This window comes from Vombatus ursinus, unplaced genomic scaffold, assembly GCF_900497805.2.
Source record: "Vombatus ursinus unplaced genomic scaffold, bare-nosed wombat genome assembly UNPS02014801.1, whole genome shotgun sequence".
Taxonomy (NCBI): Eukaryota; Metazoa; Chordata; class Mammalia; order Diprotodontia; family Vombatidae; genus Vombatus; species Vombatus ursinus.
Genome location: NW_020954579.1, coordinates 24156642 through 24170686, shown reverse-complemented (window position 1 = coordinate 24170686; position 14045 = coordinate 24156642). Strand labels below are relative to the sequence as shown.

The 14045-nt window shown below is 40.9% G+C and overlaps 1 protein-coding gene across 1 annotated transcript in view; it reads right to left on the bottom strand.

Moving 5' to 3' along the window:
• Positions 1 to 116: 116 nt before the first annotated feature.
• Positions 117 to 14045, bottom strand: part of FAM20A (FAM20A, golgi associated secretory pathway pseudokinase) — a 57472-nt gene continuing 43543 nt past the window's right edge. The window contains exons 5-11 of the mRNA XM_027872831.1: positions 12317 to 12409; positions 10751 to 10866; positions 7619 to 7799; positions 6805 to 6914; positions 3620 to 3701; positions 2561 to 2620; positions 117 to 805 (exon numbers count right to left, since the gene is read on the bottom strand). Coding sequence (XP_027728632.1) covers positions 541 to 805; positions 2561 to 2620; positions 3620 to 3701; positions 6805 to 6914; positions 7619 to 7799; positions 10751 to 10866; positions 12317 to 12409 — 907 coding nt within the window. The 3' untranslated portion in view covers positions 117 to 540. The remainder of the gene's footprint in view (positions 806 to 2560; positions 2621 to 3619; positions 3702 to 6804; positions 6915 to 7618; positions 7800 to 10750; positions 10867 to 12316; positions 12410 to 14045) is intronic.

Below are 14045 nucleotides of genomic sequence, written 5' to 3'. Positions count from 1 at the left end.
CCAACTTTTTATTTTAGCCTGCCTCAGGTATCCTATGAATTTTTATTAAAACTGGGCAAAGCATTAGTTTTTTTTGTCATTCCCAGAGTCAAAACTAGAATCTGAGGGAGTAAGTGTACACTTAATTTGTTGTTTTTTTATTCAAAGCCTGTTGTTTGAGTTAATTCCCTTACCCAGGAGTCAAGTGTCAGAACTCTTAAAACCTCCATATGAGGATAACTGATTTAGACCCATTTCTCCTCCTGGGTTCATGCCACGTTAGCCCAAGGGACACTGTTGTGAGCTTTGTGGAGTTCCTGCTGTCTAGGGAAAACAAGGCAGCAGCTTGCCATAGAAGTATTGCCTCAAAGAATGAAGTTCAAGATCAGGAGACTTTTGTTGTTGTACTGGAATCAGTTGAGCTCCTGACACCTTTTCTGAGGCTGTGACGTCTCAGCACGGACCAGCAGTGGAGGCAATAGATGAAATTGATAATTAGTCCACTGCCTGTCTTCTGGGACCTTTTCTTAAATTTGATGTTTTCACTTTTACCTCCAGATCCTAGCTTGCGAAATCTACTTGGTTAGAGTTTGGGGCTAAAAGTTCTGATGGTTCGATGGCTACAACATTCTGTTCTCCATGAATCCCTATGCATCCTTCCACTGTCTTTAGGATGATTTGTAGCCTCCTATCCAGGGCAAGAAGATGGGGCTCTGTGAGGACAGGAGAGAGTTGGTCTTCTTGAAGTGACTCCCTCATCACATCACTCAGCCTGTAGTCTGGATGGGCCAGCAGCTGCAGGTGCAACAGTGTTTTCTTTTTTATCCTGAAATGACAAGGAATTATAGGGGAGGGGGCAAACAAGCAAAAGTTTTTTTTTAAATTTTTTAGTATTCATACTAGCTCATCTACCTGATAAATGTTCTTAGAGACTCCCCTCTCCCAAGACACATTCTGGTGAAAACTAAGCAAAAGGAGAAGATAGGACAAATATAAAGCTTACCCAAATTTTCAGGACCTTTGCCCAATTTTTTTGTCCTCGGTCTAAAAGAACTCTCTGGTCTTTTGAATGTTGCAGATAAAAATAACAGACCAAAAGTTCTTAACTTTTTTTTTGACATGGACCTCTTCGGCAGTCTGTTGAAGCTTATGTACCCTTTTCTCAGAGTAAGGTGCTTAAAAGGAAACCAATTATATCAAAAAACAATGTTCAAAACATACTTTTTAGAAGTTCGTGGTCCCCAGGTTAGGAACCTCTGTAGTAGACAATGTGTGTATGTGCTACCCCATTGCTATAATGTTAGCAACTACTAAAGTCAAACAAAATTCAAAGTGGGCTTTGGTACGCAGGTACATTCCAAGGTGACTTAGTACAGACTTGGGAAGAGGTGTAGAGTAGGTAAAATGTTGAGTCCAGCTTTTGCATCTTAGGGTATTGTTTTTTAAAGACTGGTTCTCTTCCATTTTACCAAGGCTGGAAGTACAGGGGCTACTCACAGGCCCAGTCCCACCACTAATAAACACAGGAGCTCTGACCTCCATTTCCATTAAGTACTGCTTTGCCCTTGCTTAGGTAATCTGGTAGCCCCCTATTTCTGAGGCCTTATAATATTAATACCAAATAGTGACAGTGGACACCGAATCAACATAGCCCACTGCAACTTAGAACTCCCAAGGCTGAGCTCCATGAGCCTCTTTATTCCTAGTAGCTTAGATTGCAGGCATGGAGAAGAACACATTTTCTGCTACATTATTCATATTCATAAGATACTCAGCAGGCAGGGATCTTTGAATGGTATATATTCCTTGGTTCCTGGGCTTGACCTGGCCCTGATTTTCCTTCTGATCCACAAATAGGAACTACCTGTCCTGATAAGATGGAGAGTAAAGTGAGGGTAGAGGTAGTGGTATGAAGATAGATGAAAATTTAACATAGCAAATAAACTTGATCAAGGACTTTGATTCCTTATTTGAAAAGTCAGCTGGAAATAAGGGGGTTTTGCTAGGTATATGAATAATTTTTTTAACTGAATGGACCTGAAGCAGCTGAAGGGAGGACAGTTTTTTGTGTGTAGCTCAAACACAGGGAAGTGTCACGGATACAAAGTAGATGTTATCCAGAGAGAAATAGTGGCCAGGCAAAACCTGTCAAAACTTTGCTCCAATTTGACTCCAATCGCCTTTTTGAAGAATTTAATTTAGGGCAATTGTTTAGGACTAAAAGAGCAGTGCTTATGACCTGATTTTTAATGTTGGGAAAAGCAGTGGACTTGTTAACAACATTCAGAGTTTTCTTGGTGTCCTTCAAGTAGGTGATTGTTCTAAAGAACTAACAATAGTAATAACAGCATTTATATAGTGCTTACTATGTGCTAGGCACTGTGCTAAGCACTTTACAAAAAGTGACTACTAGTGATGTAAAGTGTTTCTGATCAGTCACAGAAGGGAAAGGCAGAAAGAGACATTGAGTTCATTTGCTTTATGCCCTGTCCAAATCCATAAGAATAAATTCTGGGTTTCAGAGACCTTCTGGCCACCTGTTATAGTGCTTAACTGCTTTGGAGGATGAAAGAATACTTACACGCAGCACTGGGAAAGGGGTGAGAGAATGGAGAGCTCGTCATGGGAATGTCGCCCAAACCTAAGAGGAGAAATTGCGGGTGAATTAGGATTCTCTGGGGACATGATATCATGACAAATATTTTACCTCTCCCCACCCTTTTTTCCCTCAGCTTTTTTTTATCTTTTTTGGAGGCAATCGGGGTTAAGTGACTTGCCCGGGGTCACACAGCTAGTAAGTGTCTGAAGTCTGATTTGAACTCAGGTCCTCCAAACTCTAGGGCCGGTGCTCTATTCATTGCACCACTTTCCCCCTAGCTTTTCTAAATTGACACACCAGGGGAAAAAAAAATCAATGACTAAGTTATGTGACTTCGTGGTCATTGCTTTTATTATTAAGGAAAGATTGAAACATGAGTCAGGATATCTGAAAGACCAAGTTGATGTGGGGAATAATCTTGAACAGAAACTGTACCCACTGAAATTCAAAGACAATTCCCATCTGGTTATTGAAAAAAAACCCAAAGGAGTGAGAAATACAGAAATCTATGAGAGTTTAACTACCTTATAGACTTTTACAATGAAAATAGTAATTAAAAGTCCATACCCACCTCCCACCTCTTGGGGAAATTAGACTTCACAGGTTGGAGGGACAATAGTTGGTCTTTTCTCCAAAGAACTTGTAAAGAAAGAAGGGAATGAGAAAAAAGGGAATGCGGAAAGGGTGAATGGGAGGAGCAAGGGCCCTCTTTGAGCCTGAGCCTTAGGGATAGTAAAGGTAAGTTGCCATATAGGAACCAAAACAGACTCTAAAATGTTCTTATAAATAGAATATTTTTAATACCAGAAAAATATGTTTATTAGATTATGGAGTTACTGTGAAGTTGCAAAGCCTCTAGTGAATGGTAACCTATAGGGTGGGTGTTGGGGAGGAGCACACAAATGCCTTGTCCTTTTTCTGGTGGGACTTAGGGAATTCTCAGAATTGTTTGAGGGTATATTTTGGTGTGGAGCAAAGAGGATTTTTTTCTTTTTTTGGTAGTGGGGATAGAAGGGACCAGACCCAAGGAATGTCTCTTACCCTCTGGCATTATCCAGGTGAATGAGGAATCCATCATCCCCAAACTTGGTGAACATTTCATAATGGTGACGGTCCATGTTTCCTATATGGAAAGGGAAAAAACAGACCATAGGCCATCAGGTCAGTCTCCTGACCTCATTCCTTTTAATGATGAATAGAGGCAAATAGCAGCTCCAAGAACTGCTGTATGACCCAACCCATGGGTATAGAACTGAGTCCAGGTAACGAGATGAGAGAGCCTGAGGCTGTTCACAAGGGCTGCTGCAGGGGCAGCCCAGCTAGAGTTGATCCAGAATATAGGCTGTTTTATGAAAGGCCTGAAACCTTGGGGTGCCATATAACCAACTAGGTTTTTACCAGTCAACAAAAATATCCCTCCATCATACTGATTCATTTCTTCCTACCTTCACTGGTTTCTTTAGCTAAAAGAACACCAGGGACTGTCTTCAGCAGACACAAAAGTCCTTGGAAAGTCAATTTGTGGCATGGAATAAAAATGAGACATAGGTTTGAGCCTTACTCTTTTTGACTGGCAGCCTGATTACTTGGTACTTGGTCCCATGAAGGTTAACACCCTCGTGTCTACCTCTTGACCTTGGACAAATCAGTTACCTCCCTAGGCCTCAGTTTTTTCCTCTGGAAAATGAAGGGGTCAGGCTGGATGATGTTTATTGTCTCAGTTCCAAATCTAATAATCCTACCCACTTACATCTCTTACTTCCACCTGTGACGCTAGAGCAGAGGTTCCCAAACTTATTTGGCTTACCACCCTCTTTTAAAAAAAAGTACTCAACTCTCCTCTGGAAATCTACTTTCTTTAACCCTTTTAACAGTTGAAAAAAAAACTGCATCATTTAAAAAATAATTTTTCTTGAAAAAATGACGCATCTTAAATTTAATAATTTATTATAAATTTGTTGGTTTTTTCCTGCATTGAAATTTTGATGACACAATATTGTGTCATGTAACCATATACTATTGTATCTTAAACAAGTCATTACATGCACATATTCCTGCTGATGCATGCTGGACTTCCCAACAATGTGACACCACGGTCGCCTGCCAACATTTGCTTGTTAAGACCTGTTGGCGGACTTGACCACTGATCAGTTATAACTTGCACTTTGTGTTTTTATTTGGAAAATAATGTAATGACTTTAACTTGGTTATAGAGCAGATGAAACGTATGAATGATTTTTCAAAATTTTCTTCTTAGCTACCTTATTTTTATTCAATGCCCTCCAGTTGTACCCAAGGTTACTACCACCCCCTGGATCATTCAAGCACCTCCCAGGGGGTGGTGTCACCCACTTTGGGAACCTATCCAGAACCTAGGGAGGAAATGGAGATGCAGCAATAGTAGGACAGAGCCTACTTTCTTTTGCTTGTGAACTTGGTCTTGACTCTTACTCTACATTTTTTAACGGCTCCTATGCATGTTGCCCTTTCTGATTTTTAAAATACCTTCACATTCAGGATCTCATTTTACCCTTTGAGGGAGGTGGGCTAAGCATCATTATCCTTTTTCTTTTTTTCTTTTTTATTATTCACACCTGGGAGGCTCAAGGATCCTGAATTTGGTGACATATGGGCAGGAAGGAGTAGATCCCTGTTATTGTGGACATACGTGAATAACTTTGGGTTTCTGCCATGCTTTTTAAATTAAAAAAAATTGCCCCAAAGATCATAGAGTGCCTTGAATTCTATTTTCTGGTGGCTTTATAACCTACTATTGAATTAGAAAGTAGAGACTGAGGTTATGATCCCCATGTTACATGGAGGGGGTAGTGTTATGTGATGAGGCTTAGATATGCTAAGTAGCTTACCCAAGGTCATACTGCAAGTCAGTAGCATAGCAGGTCTACCCATGCCCAAGAGTTACTTACTTGAGAAGCAGCAGGAAGGACACTGGACTTGGGTCAGGAAATCTGGGTTTATTGCCTGGCTTCTATTCTAGCTGTATGACCTTAGACAAATCATTTAATCCCTCTCAGCCTCAGTTTCTTTCTTTGTAAAATGGTGATGACAATACCAGCCCTGTCTACTTCATAGGGTTGATGGGATCAGATGGGGCAATGTTTGTAACGCACTTTCGAGTTGTAAAGTATTACCTATATAAAACTTTACATATGCACACATGTATATGCATATGTATGTATACGCATATGAAGTGTTTTATACATGTAAAACTTATGTTTATATAATGTAAAGTGTTGTGTGTATGTATGTGTATGTATACACATACTTTACACTTAAAAAGGTTGGTTGGTTGTTGTCCTTTGTTCTCAAAAAGGACCAAAATGAAGTCACTGTGTTAGAGTTAAGTGACAGTGTGTCCGACTATGGCTGATCAGAACAATATGAGCTTGGAATGCTCTACCACAGGTCGGGCACAAATAGTCCATGTGAACATTTGGGATGGATTCTCTGAATTTGCTCATTTTGAGTTTCTTTTGAGCTACTTCAATGCTGCTTTGCTCATAGAGGACAGTACCTTCTCTGATGAGAGCACGCCATGTCGGGTGGTCCTGTACCAGTATCTTCCTTGTCATGCAATTAATTCCAAAGTTCTTAAGAGGGACCTTGAGAGTGTCCTTGTATTGCTTTTTTCTGAGAACATGTGAGAACTTGCCTTGTATGAGTTCTCCCATAAAATAGTCTTTTTGGCAAGCATACATTTGACATTCGAACAGTGTGGCCAGCCCATTGGAGTTGTGCTCTCTGCAGTAGAATTTGAATGCTTACAATTAAAAGGTACATTATAAACATTGCCCCCATGTGATCCCAACAACAATATAAGGTAGATAGGGCAGCTATTGTCATCCTCACTTTACATACACATGTATACACACATGTGGGTACACACATTTGCAGCATACACATACACACATTTATGCATGTATTATACATACTTGTACACACATATTTGGCTCAGACCTGTGATTTCATTGGTTTAGGGAATTCCTAATCTGGAAACTCAATGTCAGCAACTTTTGTATAACTTGTAATTTGAAAGAGTTGCCCTGTTGTTGAGAGGTTAAACAATTTGCCCATGCTTACATAACTTAAGTATATGTCAGGGGCATCACTTGCACCTGGATCTTTCTGACTTCAGTGCTAGTTCTCTATCCACTATGCCACACTGCTTCTTCAAATGCTATTTAAATGTGATTATCTTATGTTACCTATTAAGAAGTCAAAGATGGCCATGTCGATGATGTTGAGGAGTCGGTTGCTGCTATTATAAGGATAAGTTTGCTTCACTGAGTCACAGTACAGTGGATTCACTTCCCACCTAAGGAAAAGAAGAAGGTCCAGAGATGGTCCCAGAGCCCCTTCTATTTCCCCCACTTCCCCATTAGATCCACTAATCTCCCTCGGATTTATGGCATTTTCTCAGTGAAACATGGTCTCTTCAGGCATAGCCAAAGAATCAGTTCCTAAAGACTTAGGATGTAGGAGGTCATGGGATCTATTTGCTGAGAATAGACCCTGGTCTAGAGCGTAGAACAGAAACCACATCAGTTAGAGAAGCTGTTATAGATCTCTTTCAGCCTGTTAATGCATGGATAGAATAGATGTGAGAGGGAGGCACAGATGAGTGGCAAAGTTGGAATATAACTGATGTGGGATAGTTACAGATTGGGCAAGGAGAAGAGAGACCCCATAGGTCCCCTGAGGCATAACTACAGTTTGGTGGTAGGGATAGACACTGAACTAAGGCAGGTGATAAGCCAGTCTAGTCTTGAAGCAATTGCACAGTGTCTGAGACATAGTAGACGCTTAATAAATGTTGATTGATTAATTTATTAAGGAGAAAGGGATGGCTCTTAGGGGTAGCTTTTGAAAGTAAGAGACAATCCTAGCCATGGGACCTACATTTGGTGACTACGTTTTGCCAACCAGGACATGGACTGCAGGACTATGTGATACGTATGTCATTGGGACCAATGGGCTAACTCCATCTGCTGAAAATTCCCAGCTCCTGTAGGCACTTACTCCTCTTTTCCTGCCAGCGAGTAAGATCGGATCCATGGGCTGGGCACAGACAGTCTTGGGGCCAGGTTGAGAGATGGCAGGAACGCTGACAGGGAGCCCTCCAACAGGTGAGGGTTGCCACAGACGGCGTATTCAGTCTTGCACATATATGGACACTTAGCAAAGAAGCACACATTGCTGGCTAGATGATGGGGGAGGAGAGAAAGCAGGAACGAAAGGATGGGTTTAGTAGGATGCTCTCTTTGTAGTTGCAGAAAACCATGAATTCAAGTAAAGTTACATAAATGGACAGTTCTTGCTTTACAAAAACTCACATTACATACTTCATGTAAAGGATTCCAAAAGAAATCCACATTCCAAAAAAACTACCTATGTTAACTTTACAGTCCTGTGCTTTCTCTCTCTCACTCTTGCCCTTTGGCTCTGTGTTCCATAACCTAACCCTCCCCCTAGAAAAACCCCCAAAACTTAAAAAACCTTTTCGAGTGAAAGCAGAATGCTAGATGGGGGTTTGGCTTGTGACCTTCAGCACTTAAAGAGGAGACTTTTGCTCCCTCTGCCCATTTGCCCATGTGTCTACTAGCCCCCACATGCCTTTCCCCCCCCAGCACTGTGTTCTTCCTATCAATTCTGGCCAGGCCCCCCGAAATTCCTCTCACTGCGTTCTTCCTCCTGCTCTTGTTTCTCTGTCCTTGGCCCCTATGTGTCTTTGAACTATGTGCCCACCCTCTCCCTCCACAGGCCCCTTTCTCCCTCTCCTTCTCCATATCCTTGGGCAAATTAGTATAATGTAAAAGTTACTTTAGTAGAAGTCTGCAGAGGGTCCGCTTATGTAAATTGAGAGCTGTATGTACTATCAAATAAGATAACATACATAAAGTGCTTTGCAAATTTTTCATATAAATGCTAGCTAATATTAACTATTAGAAAAGGAGAGAGCAGATGGAAAAAAGAATAGCTCCATTCTCCAGCTTGGGGGGTGTGTGTGTGCTAAGTAAACTAAAGTTTTCTTTTGTTGTTAAAAAAAAAATGAAACTTACAAATACTTTAAGAACCCCTGAGTTGACTGTGGTGAATACTTCTATTACCATGCATATCTCTACCCTCTTACACCTTAGTGGAACATGTAACCATAAATTTAGAATTGGAAAGACTGTAGAGGTCAATTAGTACAAACTCTTTATTTTTCAGATAAAGAAACTGAAGTCTAGAGAGGTGAAGTGACCAACTTGCTCTAGATCATATGGGTAGTTAAATGTTAAAGTGTGGATTTGAACCCAGGTCATATGACTCTAAATCAGCCCTCTATCTATGGTTTCATGATCTTCCTGAGTTCCTGTGACAAAAAACCAAAACAAAACAAAACAAAAAACAATCAATCATCTGGTGGTGAGCTTTTCCACACTTAGCCAGACTGGTCTTCAGACAACAGACATGAAATTTGTCACTGAGCTAATGAATATGTGAAACCTTTCTAGCATTGTAGGATTTGGAGGGGTTTGTACTCTGCCTCTGAGCAGTTGGCTTAAGCCATGACATAATGAAGTGTGGTAGGAGCAAAGTTCTTGTCATTCAGGCTAGGCTAGTTTTTCCTTGCAAGGCAGAGAAACCATTCTCCAAACTTAATTGGTCCAGGGGACTAAGGCTTGAACCTTTAACATAGCTTCTAGGTCACTCAAGGCATAAAAAGTCCAGTCTACAAGGAGTCGGCATCCTCAGGCTTGATGGAGTCTTTACTGCTGTATTGGTTGACACGCCCTGCTGAACATAGATGAGGAGACCTGCATCCTCCTCAACCAATATAGCATCTTTGATGAGTATCCTTTCCATACTACTGTTAGGTAAATTTCTTTTAGTTAACTATTATGTGATGTATGAGAATTTCATTTAACTCCATTCCCATGCCTGAGTCACTGGACTGACCTGAATTAGGCGTGACTCAGAACATGAGACACTGGTAAGATATTGAAAGAGGAGGGGGCAGCTAGGTGGTGTAGTGGATAGAGCACTGGCCCTGGAGTCAGGAGGATCTGAGTTCAAATCCAGCCTCAGGCACTTACTAGCTCTGTGACCCTGGGCAAGTCACTTAACCCTGATTGCCTGAAAAAAATTAAAAAAAGGAAGATGTGAAGAAAGACAACATGGAAGTTTAGTATACAGAGAGCTGTCTTCAGAGTTCCTTGGTTCAAAGCCCCATCTCTGACAGATTATGTGATCCTCAGCACTGAAAGAATAAGTGGACTTTCAGATCTTTGAGAGTTCTCAAAATTAAGTTGCCAAGCAATTGCAAATCTCCAATTAAAGTTAAAGAGGGTTTCTCATTGGGAGCTCCCTATACCAAAGAAATCATGGTTCTGCTTAACACAGTTTTTTTTTTCACTATAGAAGCACTTTTGGGGGGGGGGGTTCACATTTATACAGGAGATGAAGCAAGCATGGTATAGGATAAAATACTAAATCTCCTCAGGGAGACCTAGGTTCAAATCCAGCTTCAAAACTTTGACATATGCTAGCAGAGTGACCATGGACAAGTTACTGACCTTCTTTAAGCCTTAGTTTCCTCATCTGTAAAAAGGGGAAGGGTTGGACCAGATGATTTCTAAAGTCTTTTCCAACTTAAATTTAGTAATTCTTTCCTAACCAAAATAATTTTTTAAAGTTTCCAGAATTATGTGATTTGATCTTCACAACTTATAATTTATTTAAACAGGAACCTGGGAGCTAGTTCTGATAACTTCCACTAGGAGGAAGGACATACTGACCTCAGTCTCATGGTGTTCCTGCTTTCCTTGTTATAGCATCCATGTGCATACGAAGATTCATCATCTACTGGCTTGATTACTGACAGCAGGACATAAATGTACTTAAGGTGGTGGGTTCAATACCTATGCAGGCCAGTTAATATCACACACCTAGAATAACCCTTCCCTAGCCACAGATGGCACCTATCAATCCCAAACTAGTCAGTAGATGAGGGGCTAGCATGAGGCTAAACCCCAACCCTCTCCTTCACTAGAAAAACAACTCACAGTACATGCACTAAAGACATTGCGAGGATAACTGTAACCCCACTTCTGTATTTATTTACTCTGTACTTAGTTCCTAGAAGGTGTTGAGGCTCTTGCTCTATACCTGGGGAGACAAAGAAAACGCTTTGCAGGATTTCATTCTTGGTGACCTCCAAAATTTCCTTGGTGACATTCAACAGCCTCCCCACAGTTGGGGGGACACGACGGAAATCCAGAATCCTGAAAGAGAGGGAGTAGACATTAGTGTGTTCTTTCAACAAGTCCCTTCCCCTCCTCCAACCTTTCTTACGGAACCTACCACTTTCTGCTTCCTGTAACAGCTGTTAGATGGAAGTCCTAGATTTGAATCCTACCGTTGATATTTACTAGCAGTGTAATCATGGGCAAGTCACTTAGACTCTTTGAGTCTCAAATTTTTTATACCTAAAATGGAGATAGTAATACCTAGTCCCTTCCTAGTCCACAATTACAGGGTAATTACAATAATTACAATTACAGGGCAATTGTAAATACAGGGTAAAATGACGTTACATATGTAAGTACTATAAAAAAAACATCAATTGTTGTAGTTGTTTTTTTTTTAGCGATGATCTATGATTTCATTAATATATGGATCTCCAAATCAGAAAACTCCTCCTACATTATTATTGTTACTGTGACCTACTCCTTGAGTACAACAACTATGTCTATCTATCGTTGTATCCCCAGGGCCAAGAACAATGATTTATACATAATTGGTGCTCAAGAAATGACCCCTAGCCCCCCACAACCCCGTAGAGGCAGAGCTCATTTCCCAGGCCAACCAATTTCAAAATTCATTGCTACTCCTAACCAGGAGAGATTGGTGAATGAGTAACCATGGGGTAGAGCTGATGTTGTCCTCCATGGATTTTCCAGTTTTAAATTGAGTAGCAGAGTGGTCCTACTTTATCACTTCCCCTTGGCCATACCAGTCACCTTCCTGCCTGAGCCTTAGAGAACTATTTCTTCATCTCCAAAGTGAGCTAGGAAACTCGGGAAAATATTTTCAATTTACTGTATTTGATTTCCCAAAAACCTCAATAGCTTAGGGCAGAAATCATTCTCTCCAATTCAAAGATAGGAGAACTGTGATCCAGAGAAGTTAAATTTGAAAAAAAACATTATTGCTAATAATAAACACTCATATAGTACCTTAAATTTTGCAAAGTACTTTATATACATTAAATTATTTGGTCCTCATAACCCCATGCAATGGATGCTATTATTATCCCCATTTTATTGGGGATAATAAATTATCTCTAGGTAATTTAGCTAAGGAAACTAAAATTCAGAGAGGGCAACTTGCTTAGGATCATAAAACTAGTAGGTATGTAAGGTTGGGTTAAAACCCAACTCTTCCTGATTCCAGTTTGAGCACTTTATTTACTACCACACACTGGTATAGTAATCTGGAAGCAAGTTAGTAGGAGGATGAGGATTCCCAGCTACCAACTGTGGTGTCATATGCTTCTGTCTACAAGTGGTGAGATGGAGGGTATATATAGTAGGAATGCAAAGGAAATAAATCAGTAGGAAGAAATGTCATGTGGTCACATTGAGCCAGGAAGGGCTGCCCAGGATCCATTCCCAGAAATGTCATAGCCAGCCTTCCTCTGAACACCATCTACTTGGTCTTCAGGATACCCACCGGTCCAGATGGAAAGCTGCAATCTCAGCATTGTGCCTCTGAAAGTCAATGAAGTAGAAATAGTCTTCAGGTGTCTCTTCCTCCCGCTGCTGTCTGGAAGGAACAAGGAGTCATGATCTGGGCATACATACTGGCTACTTCATTTCCTCTTTAAGCCATGGAAGAATGGTATGGCCAAGGTTTTAAAAAACAACAAACTTTTCTTTCTTGGTGTGGATGGTAGTTCAGAAAGTCTCTAGTTTCTGGGCCGTTTTTCATTTGACAAGCTCTTTTTGCTTTAGATGTGGTCACTCCACCTCCTAATACTACCCCCTCCCCCATATCTGAAATCATCTTTGTTATAAACTTATAGCTTCACTGGGGGGTGAGGGTGGGGGTGGGATGTTCCCTGCCTATGACATCAGAAGTGGGAAGCCAATTGAGTTAGACCTGGTACCCCTCCTTATCAAATCCTTAGCTTTGGTCTGCATCTATGGCCTTCCCTGATGCGTGGAATGACAATGAGATCCAAAAGCTACTACCCTTCAGACTGGCAGGAGGGACAAGAGTTTGGTGTAACCATACAGCAACTCCAGGGAACAGTCTCTCACTATACCATCATGGACTTCGTCTTCCTTCTGCCATGGTCTAAAGACCAAAAATGGGCCAAATGAAGGCCCGTTAATTTCAGCATTGAATTTCTTGTCAAATTTTTCTGGAATGTCTTCTCTAACTCCCTAAAACCACTGCATCAGTTGGGATAGTACATGGGAGTAATGATAGATATCTGTCTTCATAACACAGTCAAGATGCTGGAATCCTGGAATATCAGAGCTGGAAGTGACCTCAGTAATCATGACTCCCCTCTCAATCCCACCTCCAGTTCACAGATGGGAAACTGGGCCCAGAGAGAGGTTCAGGTTCCTTCATCTGGCATTCAGTAGGACCCTCCACAGTCTGGTGCTTTACTACCTTTCTGATTTTCTCTTATATTACTTCCTCCATGTTTTCTATGCTTCAGTCAAACCAGCCTATTTGCTGTCCCCTGTACACAGCCTGTGCTTTCAACCACTGTACTTTGGCTTGCTTTTCCCTGTGTAAGAAATGACTTCACAAGCTCCTTTTCTTGTTGAACTCTAGCACATCTTTCAAATCCTTTGGTCTTCCACGTAGCCTTCTACGTAATCCCCTCCGTAATAACAACCTTCCCTTTTGGACCATGATTCTTGGGTAAAATCTCAGTGCACTCGTCCTATAATACTGTATATTATGATTTGATGAGTATGTATCCTATACCTTATCCTAGACCAGTGTAGTCAAACTCAGAGAAATGGGGGACACTAAACCATACATAAGGATCCTTATGGGTTGCATATCGATGTAGAAAACCACATATCAACATTATCTTTGTTCTGTCATGTTTTTATTTATCTTGATAAATATTTTCTAATTACATTTTAATCTGTTTCAGGCCAGCAGTGAGTGTTTGTTGTAGGTCACAATGCAGCCTGCAGGGCACATATTTGACACCTCTGTTCTTAGACTATAAACTCCATGCGAAGGACTTTTTCTTACTTAATCTTTCTCCACCAGTATCTAGCACAATGTTCTGCACACACCAGTGCTTCTTAAATGCTGGTTGAATTGAGGGGACAGGTTCAATCCCTATATTTGATAGCTAAAGGAACCAAGGGAATGTTATAATTTATTTGGCCAAGGTCATACAAGCAGTGAAGTAGCAGAAATAGAA